The 20593-nt window shown below is 46.6% G+C and overlaps 1 protein-coding gene across 2 annotated transcripts in view; it reads right to left on the reverse strand.

Moving 5' to 3' along the window:
* SPRYD3 (SPRY domain containing 3) overlaps positions 1-20593 on the reverse strand; it is a 431115-nt gene that overhangs the window by 227651 nt on the left and 182871 nt on the right. For both annotated transcript variants that reach the window (XM_086964574.1, XM_086964581.1), the window contains exon 6: positions 18680-18868. In XM_086964574.1, coding sequence (XP_086820700.1) covers positions 18680-18868 — 189 coding nt within the window. The remainder of the gene's footprint in view (positions 1-18679; positions 18869-20593) is intronic.

Genomic DNA, 20593 nt, shown 5'->3' on the forward strand with positions numbered 1-20593 from the left:
AAAGAGGGCGTGATGGCGATCTGGGAGGTGCATTCAGGACTAACCTAGCAGCATTGTTTTGGAACACCTGAAGTCTGCCAAGTAAGCTGTTAAAAGCGGAGATCAGTAGCCCATTGCAGTAATCCAAGCGACTGAGCATTAGAGCTTGGACAAGAGTTTTCCGGGTAAAGTCCGGAAGTAGTGGAAACACTCTTCGGAGTAGTCCAATAACATGAAAACAAGAGCCAGCTGTCTGATTAACTTGCTCTTTTAAGGTTAAACCTTGGTCTAATCGGACACCTAAGTTTTTCACTACCTGCTTGGGGATGGAGACGGGGCCCAGATCTAATGGCCACCAATATGGCGTCCATAACAGCGGAGCTTCCCCAAAAAGCATCGCCTCTGTTTTCCCTACATTACATTGCAGGAAATTCGAGGCCATCCATTGTGATACAGCCCGCATGCCATCGGAAAAGGACTGTTTAACTGCCATAGTTAATGTCCTGAATGGGAAGAGAAGCTGTGTGTCGTCAGCATACGACACAGGGATAAAACAGTATGACCTCATGAGACTGGCAAGGGGGGAAACCTAAATGTTGAAGTGTGGGGCTCAAGCAAGAGCCCTGCGGCACCCCCTTGGTCAGCTTCAAAGGTGCAGAGCGAAATGAGCCAATGCTAACACACTGCGTACGGCCAGATAAAAAGCTACTCATCCATGACAATGCCGAGCCCCCGAGCTCCACCTCTTCCAAACGACTGAGCAAGATATCATAGGCAATCATTAAGTTTCTCAGTGGGTGGAGAGCCAGTTGCACATATCTGTATGGTGCTAGCTCTGAAAGAACATGCTGCCAAACCTTAGGCTCACCATGAGATCCAGTTTCAGTCCAAAGGCGCCACCAATTTACACACCGCTGCAAAGAAATTCATCAGACACAGCAGGTGGTCAACCACAAGCTACCAAATCCAATGACCAGAAGGCACTACTATGGATCACCACTCCAATAGTAAGAACATTTTTCCAATATAGTACCATGCCATGCTCGCCTAAAAGCGGCAAACTTATTTGCAGCCCCAACATACCACCCAACAAAGTTGGAGTGCACTGACCACAGAAGCTGAATAAATCACTAAATTAATTATTTTACAGGTGGAAAAAATACCACCAGATTAAGGTCCTTTGTGGCATTGCTTCAGTGCAAGATGTAATTATGACAAAATTTAATGTGTGATAATTTTGTTTATTTCTGAATGGAAATTAGCCACTCAGGCCCTAGAAATGCAAACAATTCATAGGAGTTGGAAAGATTCACCACACAGCCAGTAACGTGGTTAAACAGAAACATTGCACTGGGACAAGACAAAGGCCACACTACGTATATATTCAAATATTGATAACTATAGGCGTACAGATGAATGCGCTGTGATACCAGACCTAAAATTGCTTGAAGCTTATAGTATTTTAGAAAAACGTGGGCAAAAAAAGAGAAATGCAAAACTTTGGTTGTAGGCAGCGTGTCCCAGAGCAGGCTTATCGAACGAAGAACCGCAAACTATGAACATTATTTGAGTTAGATTATTTAGTCATACAATTCGATGAATTTAAGTTTCAGAACAGCTTACCCCTTGTGAGCCTCAAGCAAAAACACCTTCATTACGAGTGGCCCAACAATGCAGACATAAAGTCAAAAACCTGCATCCAAGTCATAGTTTCTAGTACTTGTGAAGTGAGAAGCTATGTGCCTTTGTTTCCTTCTACTGCATTAGCATCTAGGTGTTCAGCTCAAAGACAAAAGGCCCTGGCTCCAGTCATGGGACGCAGATCCAGCTCTGTGTCGGCTTCAGGGACAATGGGGATGACATAGTCGATTGGCATGGACAGCCCGGGGGCATTGCTACAAGACAGGGCACCGGAGAAGGTCTTGGTATCACAACCAGCGTGTCTGCGGTTCGCGCATTGGATCCAATGGGCCCAACTGGTGATGAGGGCATACACATCAATAGGAATTCAGTAGGGGTCCCTCCAGAACCTATGGGCCCCAAAGGCACTCCAGAAGGGTGAACACACCCAAGTATGAGGTGCACGGCCTCAAAGAATTCACTAATATGGGCGGTGGTAGCTCTAGCTGTGGAAAAATCAGGGAAACGCGGATATGACAGACTGAATCTCCGCAGTGATGTGGGGCCTGGAGTGTCGATGCTCCCTCCTCGCATCTGAAGATTTGGACAGTCGCAGAGAAGTCAAAAACCTCTTCAATTTCTTAGATTTTTTCTTTTTTGTGTGACTTATTTGACGAAGACTTTGACCGGGACTACGACAGTCTTGTGCAGTTCCGCAAACCATCGCAGCACCTTCCGAGTGACTGGGATCTAGAAAGCCACTGGGTCGTCTGACTTAGAGGAGCTTGACGGAGCGCTCCCTCAGCACCTTTAGGTGCATGGCACAGTAGTCCTCGATAGCCTTAGAGTCTGTGTCTTTCTCGAGGCACCATACACAGACTAAATGGGGGTCTGTCACAGACCTCTGCCTATGACAGACCACATGATTTGAAACTAGCCGGTTTCTTGAGGGACATCCTGTCACACGAGAAGAAAACAATCTCTCAAAAAAGTGGTCAACAAAATGCCGAAAAAACCATTCCAAGTGACTGAAAGGTACCTCTTAACAGACCTGCGCTATATGCCACTAATACGAAAGAACTTCCATCAGTGCGCCAATAGGTCTATATAGGTACAGTGCATGCAGGGCAGTCCTAATTCGGATTGACTGGGACAAAGCCCTGGAAGGAAAGAAAATGTGGTGTTTGTTGAGGGGGTCGAGGAGGAGGGGGGTTGTTGTGGGGTGATGGCAGGAGGTGTGAGGAAGGGCAATTAAACTGAGGTACATTTAGGGCTGATTACAAAGTCTTTAATGGAACCGGTTAGCTTAAAATTAAGTCAGGCAGCTCCCTGTTGCGGCACTCCGAATATGGGCAGCCTGGGCCTAGCTCACCCATAACCAAGGCCAGCCCTCCATGTACGCCATTTACAGCACCAACGATGCAGAGCCAAACAACGGAACCTATCAGAGAACTGGGGTACTGCTCAAAACATTTCCAGATTCGGTCTGATGCCTGGCGAGAATTTTAAAATGAGGTATGTGAGAAGTTGGCATGGTATATGCTGTCCACTAATTAAAGTGGGCACCTTGCACCAGTCCAAACAACCCTTATAGTGATTTAGGAAGTCAAAGATAACTTTAGAAAGATATCCAGGTGGTAGCTGTGGAGAGCAGCCTTCAGGCTTAGTCTTGAAAATGTTAAGCAGCTTGTTTTACCAGAATGCAACCTTATAGAAATTGGTTAAATGAAAGGAGAACCACACAGTAGTTAAAAAATATGTATTTATAAATATAACACTCTCTAGTACAACAGTATCTGCTAAACACAGACAATCACAAAGAACACTATACAGAAGTACAGAAACAGTAGTAAAAAGCACTAATACACAGTGGGCTCCAGGGGAAGACCAAACCATATACTAAAATAGTGGTATAAGAACCCAGATTCGAGTCAAGACAGTGTCTAGAAAATGCAGAATCGCTGGGACCCCAAGGAACCAACCAAGGTTGGTAAGTAGGGACCTCACTGAGGATGGGTGCAGTGTGGGAACACAACCGCGTGCTCCGTACAATTCTATGGGGATGTCGTGGTTGAAGTTTTAAAGTTTAAGGACCCTTCCCAGTGGACTCCGAAGAAACCCTGTGGAATTTAGGAGGTTGAAGAGCTGCCCCACCCGTGGATACTGTAGTACCAGTGTTACCTATCCAAGGGAAGCCGGGTGCATAGGTCTGAAGTGGCGTCAGAAAAGGCTGTCAAACCCATGGAGGACTTCAAAGAAGAGCCGCTGCTGGAAGGAAGAAAAGTGTCCTTTGGAATCCAAAAGCGGATTCTTGTTGAAGAGTACCTGAAAGCAGAGGGGACAGAGTCTGGGTCACTCAGTAGATCAATGCCCAGGGTTCTCGACTCTGCAGCCACAGTGACCAGGAGACGTCGAGGATGACCAGGAGCCGGATGCGAGCTGTCCCATGAAGGATATCAAGGGGTAGGTGTCTGTTGGGAAAACAAACAAGCCTTTGCAACGGCAGCCCACGCAGAAGGTCAAGGAAGGTTACGGTTCAGACCAGCAAGGTCCAAGAGACTCACCAAACACAGGTGAGTCAGGGCATGCCTGGAGCAACCAGGGGAGCCCAAGAAAAGCAGAGTTGACGTACAAATAGGCCTGCAGGCCGGAGGCACAGGAGCCGTGAGGGGACCTCGTGCAATTTCACAAAGCAGCAGCCCACGGAGCACTGGGTGCGAGGAGGCTGGAGTTCTTTGTGGGAAATAATGCCAGAGGTTGGGGCTACTTGGAGCATAGTGTACCTGTTCTGGAAATACCAACAAGCATATGCTCCTGCAAATGAACGCGGCGCACAGGTGTACGGGTAGTGGATTCTGGCCTCAAATTTGGTAAGAGCAGCTCGGACCTTGAGGAACTTGGAAACCCCCCTCCTGTTTTGCTGGAGTCTTCAGAGTCCGTAAGAAACTCAGGAGCAGCAGACTGGTCAGTCGAGATGTGGTGCCAGCAGTTGCAGGGAATTGACTTCTTCACTCCAAGGGAGAGTTCTTCGGTTGTCCTTGATGCTCCACAGGACCTGCACTGAGCCTGAGTGGTGCACGGGCACAGACAATGCTTCTCACGGGCACAGACGATGCTTCAGACTGAGAGCAAGTCGTGCCCAAACGGGGTCCAGAGTGGTCAGACGGTCAAAGTTCAGTGGTTTCTGGTTCAGAATCTTGTCCACATCGAATCTAAGGTCCTACAGCCAGGTAAGCCCTTTTATACCCACGGGAGAGGGTTGAATAGATTCAGGGGACCCTAAACATTCCTTAAGTGGAAGTCTGGCATACGGAACTATCATGATGCTGTTGCGTTCTAATCTAGGACCCTGATCGATACTGTGACCTTATGCCCCTATACGACTATGAATCCACTTATTCCCTATATTGGCATAACCGATCAAATGCAATATTCAGAAACTCGTCTCTGGCCTCACACGAACAGAGCCACATTTCAGAATCGCTTCCTTTGCAACTCCTTTGCAGCTAATTAGTGCATTGACATAGCAGAAGTTACTATCTAAGATTCCTAGATTAACACTCCGAGTTCTTCAACAAGATAAAAACTCAGCAACCTGGGAAAGCCCCGCTTGCTATGTTTTGATTACTAATAGAACTCTAATGAGCACTGATAGACGATCACTTCCTAGTGACATCTTTATTGACGTCTTGTGTCCAAAAACCTACGTCAAACAAGGCACCTTCCAGGTATAAATATTACCAACATTGCCTTAAGCAAACGCTGAAGTTGCTGCTGTTATGCTGATGATAGCATCGCTGCCATCACTACTGCTATTGCTGCTAACGAGCGAACGATGGTGTGGTGAAGTTAGGAGCTGAACAGCCGTCCCCTGCAAGAGACCAGCAGATGCAAGCTGCCCACGGACGCTGCCCCTCCTCTTCCTCGACGCGCTGAGAGACGCTGTCTTTTCTCCTGCAGAGAAATCCAGCTCCAGCGTTTCCAGCCTACTCTTGCGAGTGACTGGGATATCGAGTTCCCTGAAGGAGATACCAGACGGATTAGTTACTTACCTGTAATCCTAGTTCTCTTCCAGGGGTATACTCATCAAAGTCATAAGCACTGAATAGTCCCGCCCTCGTGCGGGACCCCGGAGCAATAGCCAATAATATGCATATATCTACACATATATTATACACACATATAAATACACATATAATAACTATATATATATATAGATAATATGCATTATACATATGCAGCCCAAAATAACCATACTAGGCTCAAAAGACTGCCCCCAAATGCCTGACACAAATCTTTACATTTGTGAAATAAAGACATATAAATGACATTATATGAAAACGCAAAGAAGAAAGCACTGCCTTCGTGGTCTTTGAAACACACCACCTTTATTTTCAAAAGTAAAACAGGCAGGACCATAGAGGCAGCTTTAGCCTAGACAGGCTGCATTGTAACAATAGGAACAAAAAACTGGCGCCGTGCCTTTAAGACCTCTATGAGTCTCCAGGCTCCCATCATGCACCACAGGTGACAGTTAGGTCAGTTCTTTTTGGACGGCGTATAACAGTGTAAACACAGCATGGGTAATGCGTAAAAAAGCCAGTTCTGGTATTCGTCCGGGGAGGAGGGTGGGTGTGCTTATGACTTTGATGAGTATACCCCTGGAAGAGAACTAGGATTACAGGTAAGTAACTAATCCTTCTCTTCCAGGGGATACTCATCAATAGTCATAAGCACTGAATAGAGTAGCAAGCCCATCCCATACCCTGCGGCCGAACACCAGACCTTCTAGACAGCACACTCTTATGTGAATTACCCAAACAAATTTCTCAGTGATGCCTGACCAACTTGGGCATCAGCCTGAGCATCAGAATCAAGACAGTAATGGCGGGCAAATGTGTGAACCGACCGCCACGTAGCTGCCTTACAAATTTCATGTACAGCAACATTTTTAAGCATTGCTATAGTAGCAGCCTTTCCTCTAGTGGAATGAGCTCTAGGTCTACCCGGGAGCTGCTTTCGTGCCAACTGATAACATAACAAAATGCATGACACAATCCATCTAGAAATGGACCTTTTAGTAGCAGGAAAACCCGTATTTAGAGGACCATAGTTCACAAATAGATGATCAGTCTTTCTGACACTCTTAGTTTTATCAAGGTAAAACTTCAAAACTCTTTTCAAATCCAAAGAGTGCAAAGCTCTTTCTGCAGAAGAGCTCGGAGTAGCAAAAAACGTTGGTAGTGTCACTGATTGATTTATGTGAAAATCCGAGATTATTTAGGGAGAAATCTCGGATGAGTCCGAAGTACCACTCTATTCGCATGGAAAACGAGATAGGGTTCTGTCGCACAAAGCGCTTGAATCTCGCTCACCCTGCGGGCAGAAGTGATAGCTACAAGGAAAGACACCTTCCACGACAGATGTTGAAGAGAAGCTTTATGTATAGGTTCGAATGGGGGACCCATCAATTTAGAAAAAAACACATTAAGCTCCCAAGGAGGTGAGGGGGCCCTCACGGGAGGATAGACCTTCCTGAGACCCTCCAGGAAATCCTTCACAACTGGCATTTGAAAGAAAGAAACCCGAGTAGGGGACTTTCGATAAGCTGTTATTGCTGCCAGATGGACCTTAATAGATAAATACTGTAAACCTGCTTTGGCCAAAGAAAGTAAGTATGGTAACAGTACCTGTTCCTGACCTCGAATAGGGTCATGACCTTCAGCAGCACACTACGTGAAAAATCGCTTCCACTTGAAAGCATATGTCTTGCTTGTAGAAGCTCTCCTTGCCTCCTTTAAGATGAGCATACAGTCCTGAGAAAGACCTAGGTGACCATACTGGACGAACTCAGGTACCATACTGCTAGCTTCAGGGACGGCAGGTTGGGGTGGAACACCCTGCCGTTCTCTCTCGTCAGCAGATCCGGAAAGCAAGGAAGTCTCTTGTGCGGTATCTTGGAGAGATGCAGGAGATCCGGGTACCACCATTGGCGAGGCCAATCCGGAGCCACCAGAATCATGTCTGTCTTGGAATTGTACAGTTTCTTGATCACCAAGGGAATAAGTGGAATCGGTGGAAAAGCATAGAGTAACGTCTCTGTCCAGTCTATCCACAGAGCATTCCCCTTGGATCCCCGTTGTGGGTACCTGGATGCGAAGACGCGGCATTTAGCGTTTTCGGCGTCTGCAAAGAGATCGATCTCTGGTAACCCCCAGGTTTGAAAGACGTCTCTTATTACTTCGTCTTTTAAGACCCAGTCGTGCGCTTCTGCGAAGTGTCTGCTTAGTTCGTCTGCTTGGACGTTGAGGACACCGGGCAGATGGACAGCTGAAATTTTCATACCCCGAGCCAGAAGCCACTTCCAGATTGCTTGCGCTTCCAGCGACAGAGGTCTGGATCTCGTTCCGCCCTGCTTGTTCAGATAGTACATTGTTGTCGTATTGTCCGTCTGAACAAGCAGAGAAGATGTCTTGAGCACAGGAAAGAAAGCCTTGAGAGCTAGATGGACAGCTCTGAGCTCCAACATGTTGATGTGATACAACTTTTCTTTCTCCGACCACACTCCTTGAACTTGAAGTGACTCTAGATGAGCGCCCCAACCCTGCAGGGACGCATCTGTCACCAAGGATCGTTTGGGCATTTCCTCCTGAAAAGGAACTCCCACAACCAGATGATTCCGCTGCATCCACCATTGAATGGAGATTGGCACCGACAGAGGCAGTGACAGTTTGTCTTCCCATCGGTTTGAAAACTAGGACCACTGATCCTCCAGCGACTGTTGTAGAGGTCTCATGTGTAGCCTGGCATTTGGAACAAGGAAAATGCAAGACGCCATGGATCCTAGCAGAGACGAGATTTGTCTGGCTGTTGGTCGAAGAGTCTTTAACATTGTTTGGCACTTGAGGAGAATGGATGACAGTCTCTCCTCCGAAGGATACGCTTTTGCGTCCTTTGAATCCAGAAGTGCGCCCAGATAGTGGATCCTCTGTGTGGGATTGAGGATAGACTTCTTGAAGTTCACGTGCAGACCTAGTCTTCGCAGCTGATGAATACAGAACGTGAGATGTTGCTGAAGTAGAACTGGAGAGGCACTCTTTATCAGCCAATCGTCTAGATAGGGGTAGACGAAGATATGCCTCTTTCTTAGGTAAGCCGCTACGACTGCCATGCACTTTGAAAAGGTGCGAGGAGCTGACTTCAGCCCGAAGGGCAAGACTGCGAACTGGTAATGATTGGATTGGATGCAGAACCTTAGAAACTTCCGATGTTTTGGGGCAACGGGGATGTGAAAATACGCATCTTGAAGATCTATGGAGCACATCCAGTCCTTTTGATGCAAGAGTGGAATTATTTGGTGTAACGCCAGCATTCTGAATTTTTCTCGCCGAATAAACTGATTGAGGCCCCTGAGATCTAGTATGGGCCTGAACTCCCTGCTTGGACCTTTCTTTTGAACTAGAAAGTAACGGGAGTAAATTCCTTTTCGACGTTGAGTCCTTGGGACCTCTTCGATGGCTTTCTTTAGGAGTAACACTGACACTTCCTTTTTTAAAAGGTGAAGACGATGTAATACAGTCTTTTGAGGAAGAATTAAAGGTGGAGGAAACTTGAACCTGATTGCATATCCATTTTGCACAATATTCAGCACCCATGCGTCGTTTGTGATGTTTTTCCACTCCTCCATGTAAAAACGCACACTTCCCCCCCACCGGAGTGGTCAACGGGCTCAGGGGAAGCAAACACTCACTGCTTTTGCTGTTGCTGCTTGTTTCCAGGAGCAGACTGTCTGGAAATACCGCCTCTTCCTCTACCAGGACGACGCTGGGAGAACTGAGATCTTCCTTGATTCTGTTGTGAGGACCATTGAGGGGTTTGAACCCTCTGCTGGCCCTGTCGCCGATCATAAGGACGGTATTTTTTCTTAAAATTGTCCTTCCTCTTTTCGAGACCTACAGCTCTCACAGTATCCAGCTCTGTCTTCATTTTTGACATTTCGTCGTCAGCATGAGACCCAAAGAGCGTTTTCCCATTAAAAGGCAGGTTCAAAATGTGGTGCTGGGCTTCAGGTTTAAGTCCTGTAAGTCTTAGCCAAGCTGAACGTCTTGCGCAAAGACCATGAGCATAGCCATGCGTGGATAGATCGGAAGCATCCGCAGCTGCGCTAATCACCTGATTAGACACTAGCCCACCTTCATGAAGTATTTCCAGGAAGTCATTCTGGTCTTCTTTGGGAAGTTTTTCAGCGAACCGGGATAAGGAATCCCAAAGAGAACGGTCATAGCGACCCAACAAAGCGGAGGCGCTGGCAACCTTCATGTAGGAAGCAGAAGTGGCGCACATTTTCTTTCCTACCGAATCCATAGTCTTGCTGTCCTTGTCTGGGGGAACATACGAAGACGTCGATCCATTCTGATTTTTACGTGCCGCTGAGACGATGACCGAATCAGGCTGCGGCTCTGCTCTTAAAAATAACGGGTCAATGTCCGGAGCCCTGTACTTCTTTGCGATCCGTGAGGGAACCGCTCCCAAAGAAGCCGGAGTCAAGAACTTATGTTCGGCGGGCTCCAAGAGACCTGGAACCAGAGGAAGTAAAGGTCTCGATGATAACCTTTGATGTAAAGTTTCGAAGATAACTGTAGTCTTCGCAGTAGAGACAGGCATCTCTATATTAAGTTTCGCTGCTCCACGGCAAAGAACCTCATTAAATGTGATTACGTCATCAATCGGCGATATCCTGCTTGGAGGAGTCGAAGATAACGTCGGTGAGTAATATCTCTTCGAATTCGTAGATCTTGTCGAGGATCTCGTATCACGTCTCTTGGATGATCGGTGATGTGAAGACCTCGGAGAAGGTGAAGTCCGCCTTCTCACGGATGGAGACTTCCTCTGCGGAGTACGCTGCCGCCTTCCAGGAGACTGGGTCACTCGTAAAAGAGGTGACCTTGATCTTGACACGGGTCTTTCCGACACCGGCGACCTGGACCTAGACTTTGGAAGATTGATTCTCCTAATCTTCCAGTCTCCAAGTTCTCCCAACCATCGTGGGGAAATGTTAGCCCCTGTAGGCGATGGCGCTCTTGAAGGCTCTGGAGAGATCTGCACTATATTCAGCCCAGGGGATGAAGATGAACTCCCAGAAACAGCCACAGAAACCTGAGATCGGTCTTTAGAAACCGTTCTAGGACGTTTAGCTGCAGGAGACTTGGAGCGTGGTCTCTTCGACGTTGATCTTTCCAAAGGTGATCTTCTCGGCGGCGTCCTCTTCGGCGGCGTCCTCCTCGGCGGCGTCCTCCTCGGCGGCGTCCTCCTCGGCGGCGTCCTCCTCGGCGGCGTCGACTCTCTCGACGGCGGTCTCCTCGACGTCGAGGGTTTCTTAGGTGATGGAGACAAGCGCCTCGACGACAACGCTTTTTTAGGCGTCGTGTGCCTCGACGCCAACTGGTCAGGGCTCTTCGACGTCGAAACCTCCAATGCCTGGTTCGACGTCGGTGTCATATCGCCTCTCGACGGCGGCCTTGACTGTTCTTTTGAGCCTCTCGACGGTGAACGTCGACGTCGGTGAGACGACGTTGAGTCCCGTCCTCTCGTAGTCGTAGGGGAGCCAGACTTGGATCGCCTATGCTCATGGCGTCTCTCACCTCTCCTCGACGGCGAATCCTACTTCAACGGCGACTTCGACGGAAGTCGTGCCGCTGATTGACGATTTCGAACATACCGGAACTCTAGAAGAAGATCTGTCTCTTGAAGTCGACGGGGAACGATGTTTTCTCTTCTCCCCTCTTTCCTTATGTTCTTTCCGCTGAAAAGAAGGTTTCCTGGAGTGAAGTTCTTCTCTTCCACTCATGGTTTCACCTCTGTCATGCAGGAACTGAAGCCTGCTCTTCTCCCTCTCTCAAAGTTCTGTTTGATAACTTGCTGCAATGGTAGCAAAGTTCTGGCTTGTGTGTAGATGGAAGACAAGCCACACAGACCGAATGAGAGTCTGATTTGGACATTTTTTTTCCACAGGCCGGGCACTTAATAAATAAGGCAGGCATTGTGACTGGAAAAAAAAAGGTCAAAAAACCACAAAAATTGTTGAATTAGTCAGATAAAGACTAAAGATGTCGAGTAAAGACAAAAAATTGAAAGAACTACCAGAAGAAAGTGAAATAAAATCACCAACTGGCGAGCTCAATGCTCCAGGATCCTCACAGAAGGAGCCGGAAAAAAACTGACCTAACTGTTACCTGTGGTGCATGATGGGAGCCTGGAGGCTCATAGAGGTCTTAAAGGCACAGCGCCAGTTTTTTGTTCCTATTGTTACAATGCAGCCTGTCTAGGCTAAAGCTGCCTCTATGGTCCTGCCTGTTTTACCTTTGAAAATAAAGGTAGTGTGTTTCAAAGACAACGAAGGCAGTGCTTTCTTCTTTGCATTTTCATATAATGTCATTTATATGTCTTTATTTCACAAATGTAAAGATTTGTTTCAGGCATTTGGGGGCAGTTTTTTGAGCCTAGTATGGTTATTTTGGGCTGCATATGTATAATGCATATTATCTATATATATATATATATAGTTATTATATGTGTATTTATATGTATATATATATATATGTAGATATATGCATTGTAGGAGAGTAGGGTCTGCAATCCTATGATCACCCGGAATTTTTGCTTTTGTTTCACTGGTTTACGACTTTCTCGGGCTGTGGGCCTGCTAATCAGACCCACAGCCTAGCTGTTCTCTCACTAAATTGATGCGTGTACCTTAGGTGCATTACCCAATTGGAACTGGGCCACCTTGTCAGACCCTGTAACTCAGGGCATCGGTGTACCCAGGGCCTACCAGGGGCTGAAGCATGTATTATGCCACCCCTGGCTGGCCATCTAAATCTGACACAACTGGCTGCACGACAGCTGGGGCAACGTGGCGTACTCGCCCGTTGCTGTAGGTATAGTATCCCTATATCTAAACTCAAAATGGACACCCGAGTTCCTATCAGTCACTCCTATGGCAGGCCTTAACAATCCTGAAGGCAGAGTGCGTGGAATCGTGTGAACTGGGCTCTGGCACGAGCCGAGCCCGGTTGCAGCTTGCGGAACCAAGACCCAATAGCTGTTCCATGATAACGCGCATCATATTGGTAACTTCGGTATAGCGTTATCAAGGCATGTCGAGTAAGGTGTCATACGAATCGGGATGCTGCCCCCTCACCAATTCTGGCGACGAGGTTAGCCTTCCACCCTTCTAGAGGGACACGACATGTACGTAACTGTGAACCCCGGTTAAAGTTAACTGAAGCCTCAGCTCCACAAAATGGATGCTGCCACCACAGACACGAGTCTGACCCCCTGCTGCTGGGAGTCCTTCCAGCGAGGAGAGCTTGGACAAAGGGTTTCCTGTCAGGGGCGGTGTTCGCACCGTCCCAGACAGGGTTTGTGTATTCTGGGTAGGTAGGGCTTTGCAGGAAGGGGACTGCGGAGTGGCACCCCGGTGCTCACTACGCATCTGCCGGTTAGAACCAGTTCTAGGGGCGCGCAGCCCCTGACCTGGGGAAAGTCCGGCAGGGGAGAGGGGTGTAACTACCCCCCTTCCTGGTCCCACCCCTAGGGCAGGACCTAGTCATGTACCCACCCCTTTCTTTAGGATAAAGGACGGAGCGGGACCCTTCCAAATTAGATCTTCTTTGAATCAAGAACTACTTTCTACGAAAGGACATTCGAGACTCTTCTCAAGATTTCTCCCTTGTGGCTAAGGAGTAGTCACCCTGCACCAGCGGGCACCATCCAAGAACTCTGCGGTTTGCTGCAAGTCCGTCCTCAGGAATCCGACGACCCAGCTCGACGAGAACCGACTCCCTGGCACCTCTGACCTCTACCCACATCGTCAGCTCAGCTGAGATCTGTGGGTGCGACGAGACCTCGAGGGACCGGCCATCATCAAAACCTTCACGCTTTCTTAAATCAGCACGACCACCGAAGGAATTCTCTGGTGAGTGCTCTGGGGTCCGAGAAGCCCCGACCCTGAGCAGCTCCAGCACTGAAGTGCAGTCTCCCAGCATCTCCACGATCTGCGTGGGGCCCTTCTGCCGCTGCTCAGCACGTTGTCCGATCACTAGCCACTGGCTTGTGACCCTTTGACGACGAACGACAACCAACGCTGCTGGTCTGGTTACTCCAGACTAGCTTTCTGCTCCTTTTTACGAGAGGAGCACCACGGACCCTCCTGGTCCACTCAAGACGCCATTATAGGCCCACCACGTGGCCCTGAAATCTGCCAAGGCTTGTTGCCCCAATCCTGGGCCCAGCGACGCCGACAGCATCAACCTTCGTGGGACAGCTCGCACCTCCATGCTGGTCGCCGACAACGCCTCCTGGTCCGTGAGACTGCAGAGCCTAGCGTCGCCCACTCACCTAGTCGAGGTGACGGCCATCCGGTGCCTTCCTGGTACCCTCTGACTACTGGCTAGTAGTACGAACTTGGTCCCCTCTGCTTTCAGGTATCATCGATCTCTGATCCAGGCTTGGATCTCGACGAACTATTCATCACTGGTCGCCGGCCAGCAACTCCTTCCTTCCGGCTCCTGGCTCGTCAGCGAAGACCCCCGACGCCTGTAAGACTTGTGCAGCCGCAGCCCTCGTGGCTAGGTAACTCCGGCACTACGGTGCCTGCATAGCCTCCTTACTCAAGGGTCCCGAGTCCCTCGCTTCAGACTTGCCTTATCGGGTCCGCCCGAGACCACTAGAACTTTCCGTGCCCTCGGGCACTTGTTTTAATTGTGCACTTGAAGTATTTTCCAAAGAGTTTTGTTCTGTGCTTAGTACCCTGTCCTCATAAAGAGTACAGGGCTGTTGTGATTCTAATAAATATACTGTTTATTTTCATAACACTTGTGTGGTGTCCTTTCACTTGGTGTTCAAGGGGTATGTGATGGTATAACAGCTGGCTTAACACGCCCTCTAGAGTTTAGCCCGAAGACTGCTCGTATCCACGCTACTAGGATAGCTGGTCTAAGGTTGACTTACAACCAATCACCATAAGGGTCGTTTGGACCGATGCATAGTGGTCGCTAGAATAGCGAACGCTGCATATCGGGCCAACTTCTCACATGCATATTATTGGCTATTGCTCCGGGGTCCCGCACGAGGGCGGGACTATTCAGTGCTTATGACTATTGATGAGTATCCCCTGGAAGAGAACTCCATCATTCTATTCCAGAGGTATGGTGTTGACTAAACCCTTAGAGAGAATTCTTGAAGCAAACCTTGGCAAAACCAACTTAACCTAAAGCTACTTACTTACTCCCCTCCCAAGTATTAGGCTTAGGTCAGGTACACTGGGGTAGGCGTAGTTAGAAGCACCAGTTGAGTATTTTAGCCTAATGTATATATGAATGTATATATGTTTTATTCATTTTAACCCATTGTATGGCTAAGAAACCATATCAATGCTTTTACAGTATTATTTCGCAATACTCCTTTTACTGTACATACTTTTTATAATAACAAGTCTTGCAATTGTGGCAATTCATTTCTCTTGTACGAGAAGAAAAACTGTTCAATAAATGTTACCTTTTATTGAAAACGCCCGTCTCTGTATTCTCTGCATATTGTGAAAGTAATCTGCACAACCACTGACTTGAGTAAAATAACTGTCTATTGTTTCACACGACCCTAGAGATTGACTCTTATCTGAGGAGCAAAGTTGTCATGTTGCACGGTTGTTGGAAAACTGAATCCCTTCTTGTCTGTACTAAGGAAGCTGATCACTTCCTATTCAGAGAAGAAAGTTTCCAGTGACCTCTGAGCTAGTTGGTAACAAACCCAATTAAGTTTAGCATAGTCAGTAGAGGCCTGGAAGATCCGCACTTCTACGTCGATACTACTGTTTATGTTATTCCAATGCGCAGGGCCTATTGGGAAAATAGGAACTACACTACAATGCAAGATGCCATCATTCCTAGTAGCTGCATGAATACCCAAGCTGGTAATGAGTGGCTGGGTTGAAATTCGGATATGAAAACCTGAATATTGTGGATTCTGGTTCGATTGGTTCAGGCTAGAGCTTTGTGTGCATCTTAAGTGGCACCCAAGTATGTTTGCGTCCTGGAGGGTTGAAGATGGAACTATAACAGATTTATTGTGAATCGGAGGTTGTGCAGTAAGTGTAGTCTTCTCTGAGTGTGCTGTAGTCATTTTGTGAGTGCTGGTTGATGAGCCAGTCATCTAGATATGGGAAGACGTGAATATGTTGCCATTGCAGATGTGCAGCGTCTACTGCCAGGCATTTGGTGAATACTCTGGGAGCAGTGGTGACTCCGAATGGGATCTCTTTCAACTGGTAATGTTGTCCCGCTACCACAAATCTGTGGTATTTGTGATGAGCGCGATGTATTGGAATATGGAAGTGTGCATCCTTTAAGTCCAGAGTAGACAAAGTCGCCTTGTTGTAATAGAGGAAGCACCGGTTGGAAAGTGACCATATTCAAGTGAGCTGAATTAATGTATAGGTTTAATTCTCTGAGGTCTAATATAGGCCTGAGAGAACTATCCTTTTTGGGAATCAGCAAGTAAAGGGAGTATACACCTGTCCCTTGATATTGTAATGGGAAAGGGTGCCATAGCTCCTTTTTCCAGAAGAGATTGGACCTCTTGATTGAGTAGGTCTATATGTTCTAGAGATAGTTTGTGTTTCTGTGGTGGAATGTTTGGAGGGTTGTTGGAAAGCTCCATGCACTAACCAAATTGGATAATTTATAAAACCCATTTGTCTGATGTGGACTCACCGAAAGAACGGTGCAACAGGAGAAAGGTCTTTGAGCTACATGAGGCCATATCCGTCAACTTGGAAAGCAGGAAGATGCCAGGACCCCCAGGAGCAGCCCAGCATCAATACCCTAGGTAGCGGAGCAGTTGCAGCAACCAAGGCGTGTTGGTGGTCCAGTCCAGACTCCAATAGTGCAAAGCAAGACGTACCGTCAAGAGACATCCAGATCCACCAGTCCAGCACTGAGTGGCCCTTTTGCCCAGTTTCCTCCCTTCACCAGGTCACCAAGACCAGACGGCTCTAAGCACCCCTACACCCGCACTCCAGAGCCCGAGTCAGAGGGAGGCAACTGTGGCACCATGATCCTGAGACCCTCAAGAGCTGAGCCTTCTCTTGGATTTGGCAAGACTGGTCCCCCAGTAGCAGCCTGCAGCCTCTTTCTGCAGGGACAGAGAACTGCGAGCGTCTTCGACAGCATGACCCCATTGGACAAAGCACTACTGCATCGAGCCCCCCACCCCAAGTTAGAGTGGATCAACTAGGTCCCCATGTGCTAAACTCCTGAGCCCCCTATGTGGGTTCTAGCATACGAGCCCCCTCCCCAGTGCCTGCTTACAGCCTCTTAACAGGTACTGTTACCCACTGACTAAAACAAGCACCCTACGTGGAAAAAGACCACTGCTCCTGGAAGCCCCAGAGCCCACCGAGGTGACCTGTTGGTGCTGCCTTGGACCTTGCCCCATACTTTCCTTAAGTCCAGAAGAACAGTCCTGTAAGTCGTTGACAAGTGATCATATGCTGTATTTGTTTTTCTCCATAGGATAACCAACACTTTGAAGATACAAATACAGTGCATTTTCTATTTCTGGAAAAGTCCATATCTTCAAAAGCACTTACACGATTATTATTATTCTGGTGTCTAAATTCATATAAACTGTTATTTTTATAAATTTGAGTCGGGTTCCATTGAGTGTGTGTCTCACATACTGACTTGGTGTGTGCAATAAATGTTTAACCCTATCCTCTGATAAGCCTAAACTACTTGCACACACTACCACAAATGAGCTTTTGGGATTATTATTTTAACCCCTGGAAACCAGTAAGGGTCGCCTGGACTATCGGTGCAGTGTAGCTCATTTTGGTGCACTATATAGAGAGATTGTTTCCAACAGAAAGAGAGGCAGCTTGGTCTTCAAAGCAAAAATGTACTATTTTCAGTACAACAGTGCTGCCCACTTAGCCGCATTTACTTCATTTTCTTCAGTTTCTTACTGGTTTGTTGGACTATTTGAAAGGACGGCCTTGAGATGGAAAATTCAAGCATTTATCAAGTTCTGTGCTGATTCAAACAGCGTATAAACAAAATGAATGGAAGAGGTTTTTCTTATTGCAAACTTGCCATATGTTCCCATAAATGGGCAAAGCTCATTACGAATGAAGACAAGTTCAAGGTTTGCATTTTTTAGGTATAGGCAGACATGCCTCAAACAAAAGTACATGTTCTGTTTACCTTCATTAAGAAGAAGGTGCATGCCTCCTTGGCATCACTAGCATACATCAAGGTTTTTTAGTACTAGATTGACCATCTGAGGAAATGACCATGGTCACAGATTCAGATCGCCTTCTTAGGAAAGGACATGGATTTGGTAGATCACACTGCTTCTCGTAGTTAATTAGTAAACTAAAGCACAGACTACAGTCGGCTTGAAAAGGCACCAGCTCCACTGGTTACGACACTCATTCTAATGCTCTCAAACTCTTTGGAACACTTCTATTGTTGCAGGGAAAAGGACCTTGCACAAAGACTGTTTAGGTCGTACACTATCCTGTTGTAGGTCCAAACCAAGACTGATTATTAATTGTAGAAGTCATCGGGTAGTGAATGGCAGATTAAACCATTTCTTAAAAAAAGCAAGCCATGTTACTTAAACAAACTTGACATGGTCAATCTTTCAAAGTGCTTTTTTTGGTGTATGAAAGAGCCAGTCTTCCTACTAACTGTAAAACAATGGGACACCAAAGGTATTTCCCTCATCTTGACGAAGAAAAGGAATACTGAACGATTGTGGACAGTAGGGGATATGGATCAAGTATCTCCATCACGGCATAAGTTGGAGAGAAAACTGTCCACCTAGATTCTAGGATCATTATTTGATATGATAATGGACTTAAAAACTGACATTTGTCGTATCGACATTCACCCAAAAATACATCTTAGATTCATATTAATCAATGATAGATGCTCATGCTCAAATTAATATTAGAAACAAGTTTAAAAAAAGAAGCGCTTCAATCTATACTCCAGCAAGACCGATTAGTAGAACCTACCGTGCCGCTAACCTTCACGTCATGCAGGCGCCCCCATTCGTCCTCATAGCTGTCTACCATCATGATGCTGTCGTCCTCTTCATTGCCTAGCTCGGCATTCAAGTGAATTCTGACCTCCTCACCTAGTGAGTGCATTCCCACAGCAGGGAACAAACCATCTGGTGACAAGGGCATTATAGTAGAACCAACCTGAAGAAAGAAGCGAAGGAAGACCATCAGTGAATATTTGACTTTAAGTTGAATAGCATGGCAGTAAAAAGGACAGAGGCGGAGAGTAATTAGGTCTCATTTCCATGGCGATCACTGAAAATCTTGAAGTTTTCTTTAAGAACACTTAAGAACATTCACAGAAATATGCCTTCCAAACAGACTGGTTTAAATGTTTGCAGATTTATAAACCAATGCAAGAAAAGAGGTATAGTTACTTCTTCACTCACTTGGAACACAACTTTATCGGAAGCAAGACACTATTCACATGCCACTGAATGACACTGTTAGGAGTTCGTGCTAGGGGGCTGTTTTATCTGATTGCTGACTACATAGAGACACAACATCAAAACAACTCCAATTGTAAAGCAGTATAAGTGCACCAGAGTGGGCTTGAGAGATCATGGCTGTTGAAAACACATTATTTTGCTAGTGACAAGAAACAAGGACGGGACAAATTAAAATTGTCTTCTACAAGATACTCCTTATGCAAATCTAAAGTGTTTGTAGATTCATCAATATTTCGAAAAGAAGCATCTTGTCCACTGTCCTGCAGGAACATCATCTAGACTATTCTATAAAGGAAGACAGCATAACCTATTGACTTCCTAGTTTTGAACTTAGTCGACACTGAACACATTCCAACAGCAATTTCTCCGATTCGCAAGACTTAAGGTAGACAATTTTCACAGAAATAGAATCCTGGCCACTTACTAAAAATGAGTGCAACTTGCTCACCATACTACTTTTTTGAAGCAAAGGGGACTGTAGTTCCCTTTGGAATCACAGTACACACAAGTAGTATATCCATTAAAAAATTGCCTCGTTAGGAGGATTACAAGCAGTAAAGAACAAGCTACTTACCTTCGGTAATGCTTTTTCTGGTTTATACACCATCTGCCTGTGGATTACTCACCTTTTGAATTTATCCCTGCACCAGCATTTCGCAGAAACTTTTTTTCATAGCTCTCCCACCTCGACCAGGACTTCACAATAAGCACAGATAAGGTCAAGACTCCCAAGGACATCACCAGAGCCATAAGAAGGCCTCGTCGGCGTGCAGACGTCAGTTCCATCCATTTTTTTCCATGGCTTCTGGGCGAACAGGTGAACCAACAACGTTTCGAAAGTATGCACAGTATACAATATATACACAGTATATGATTGAAAGAAAAAAGAAAACAAGAAAATCTAAAACCAAGACATTTCCTAGCAACAAGCATCACAAAAAAAGCAAATGACAATGAAATAAGAAAATGTAATGATCAAAAATCTTTACGGTATACGTAAGTAGACACCGGGGAGGAGGGTGGGTCAGTGAGGAATCCACAAGCAGATACTGTATCCACCAGAAAAAGCGTTGCCAAAGAGAAGTAACTTGTTGTTCTGATGGATACATATGCATGTGGATTCCTCACCTTTTGAATTGTATCACCAAGTGGTCCCTTTCCTGGAGGAGGGTGTCCACTTACTTAGAGCAAAAAATCCTGCAACAGAGAACCTGCAAAATGCCAGTCCCTCCTCACCTCTGAATCCAAGCAATAATGCTTTGCGAACTTGTAGAGGGAGGCCCAAGTTGCTGCCTCACGGATGTCTACCACAGGGAAGCCTTCGTGGCCAAGACATAGCAGATCTTGATGCACAAGATGATCCACCTGGAAATCGTTCGCTTGTGGACAGTTTTGCCCTTAATTTTTCATACGTAAC

This window comes from Lissotriton vulgaris, chromosome 1_1 (assembly GCF_964263255.1).
Source record: "Lissotriton vulgaris chromosome 1_1, aLisVul1.2, whole genome shotgun sequence".
Taxonomy (NCBI): domain Eukaryota; kingdom Metazoa; phylum Chordata; class Amphibia; order Caudata; family Salamandridae; genus Lissotriton; species Lissotriton vulgaris.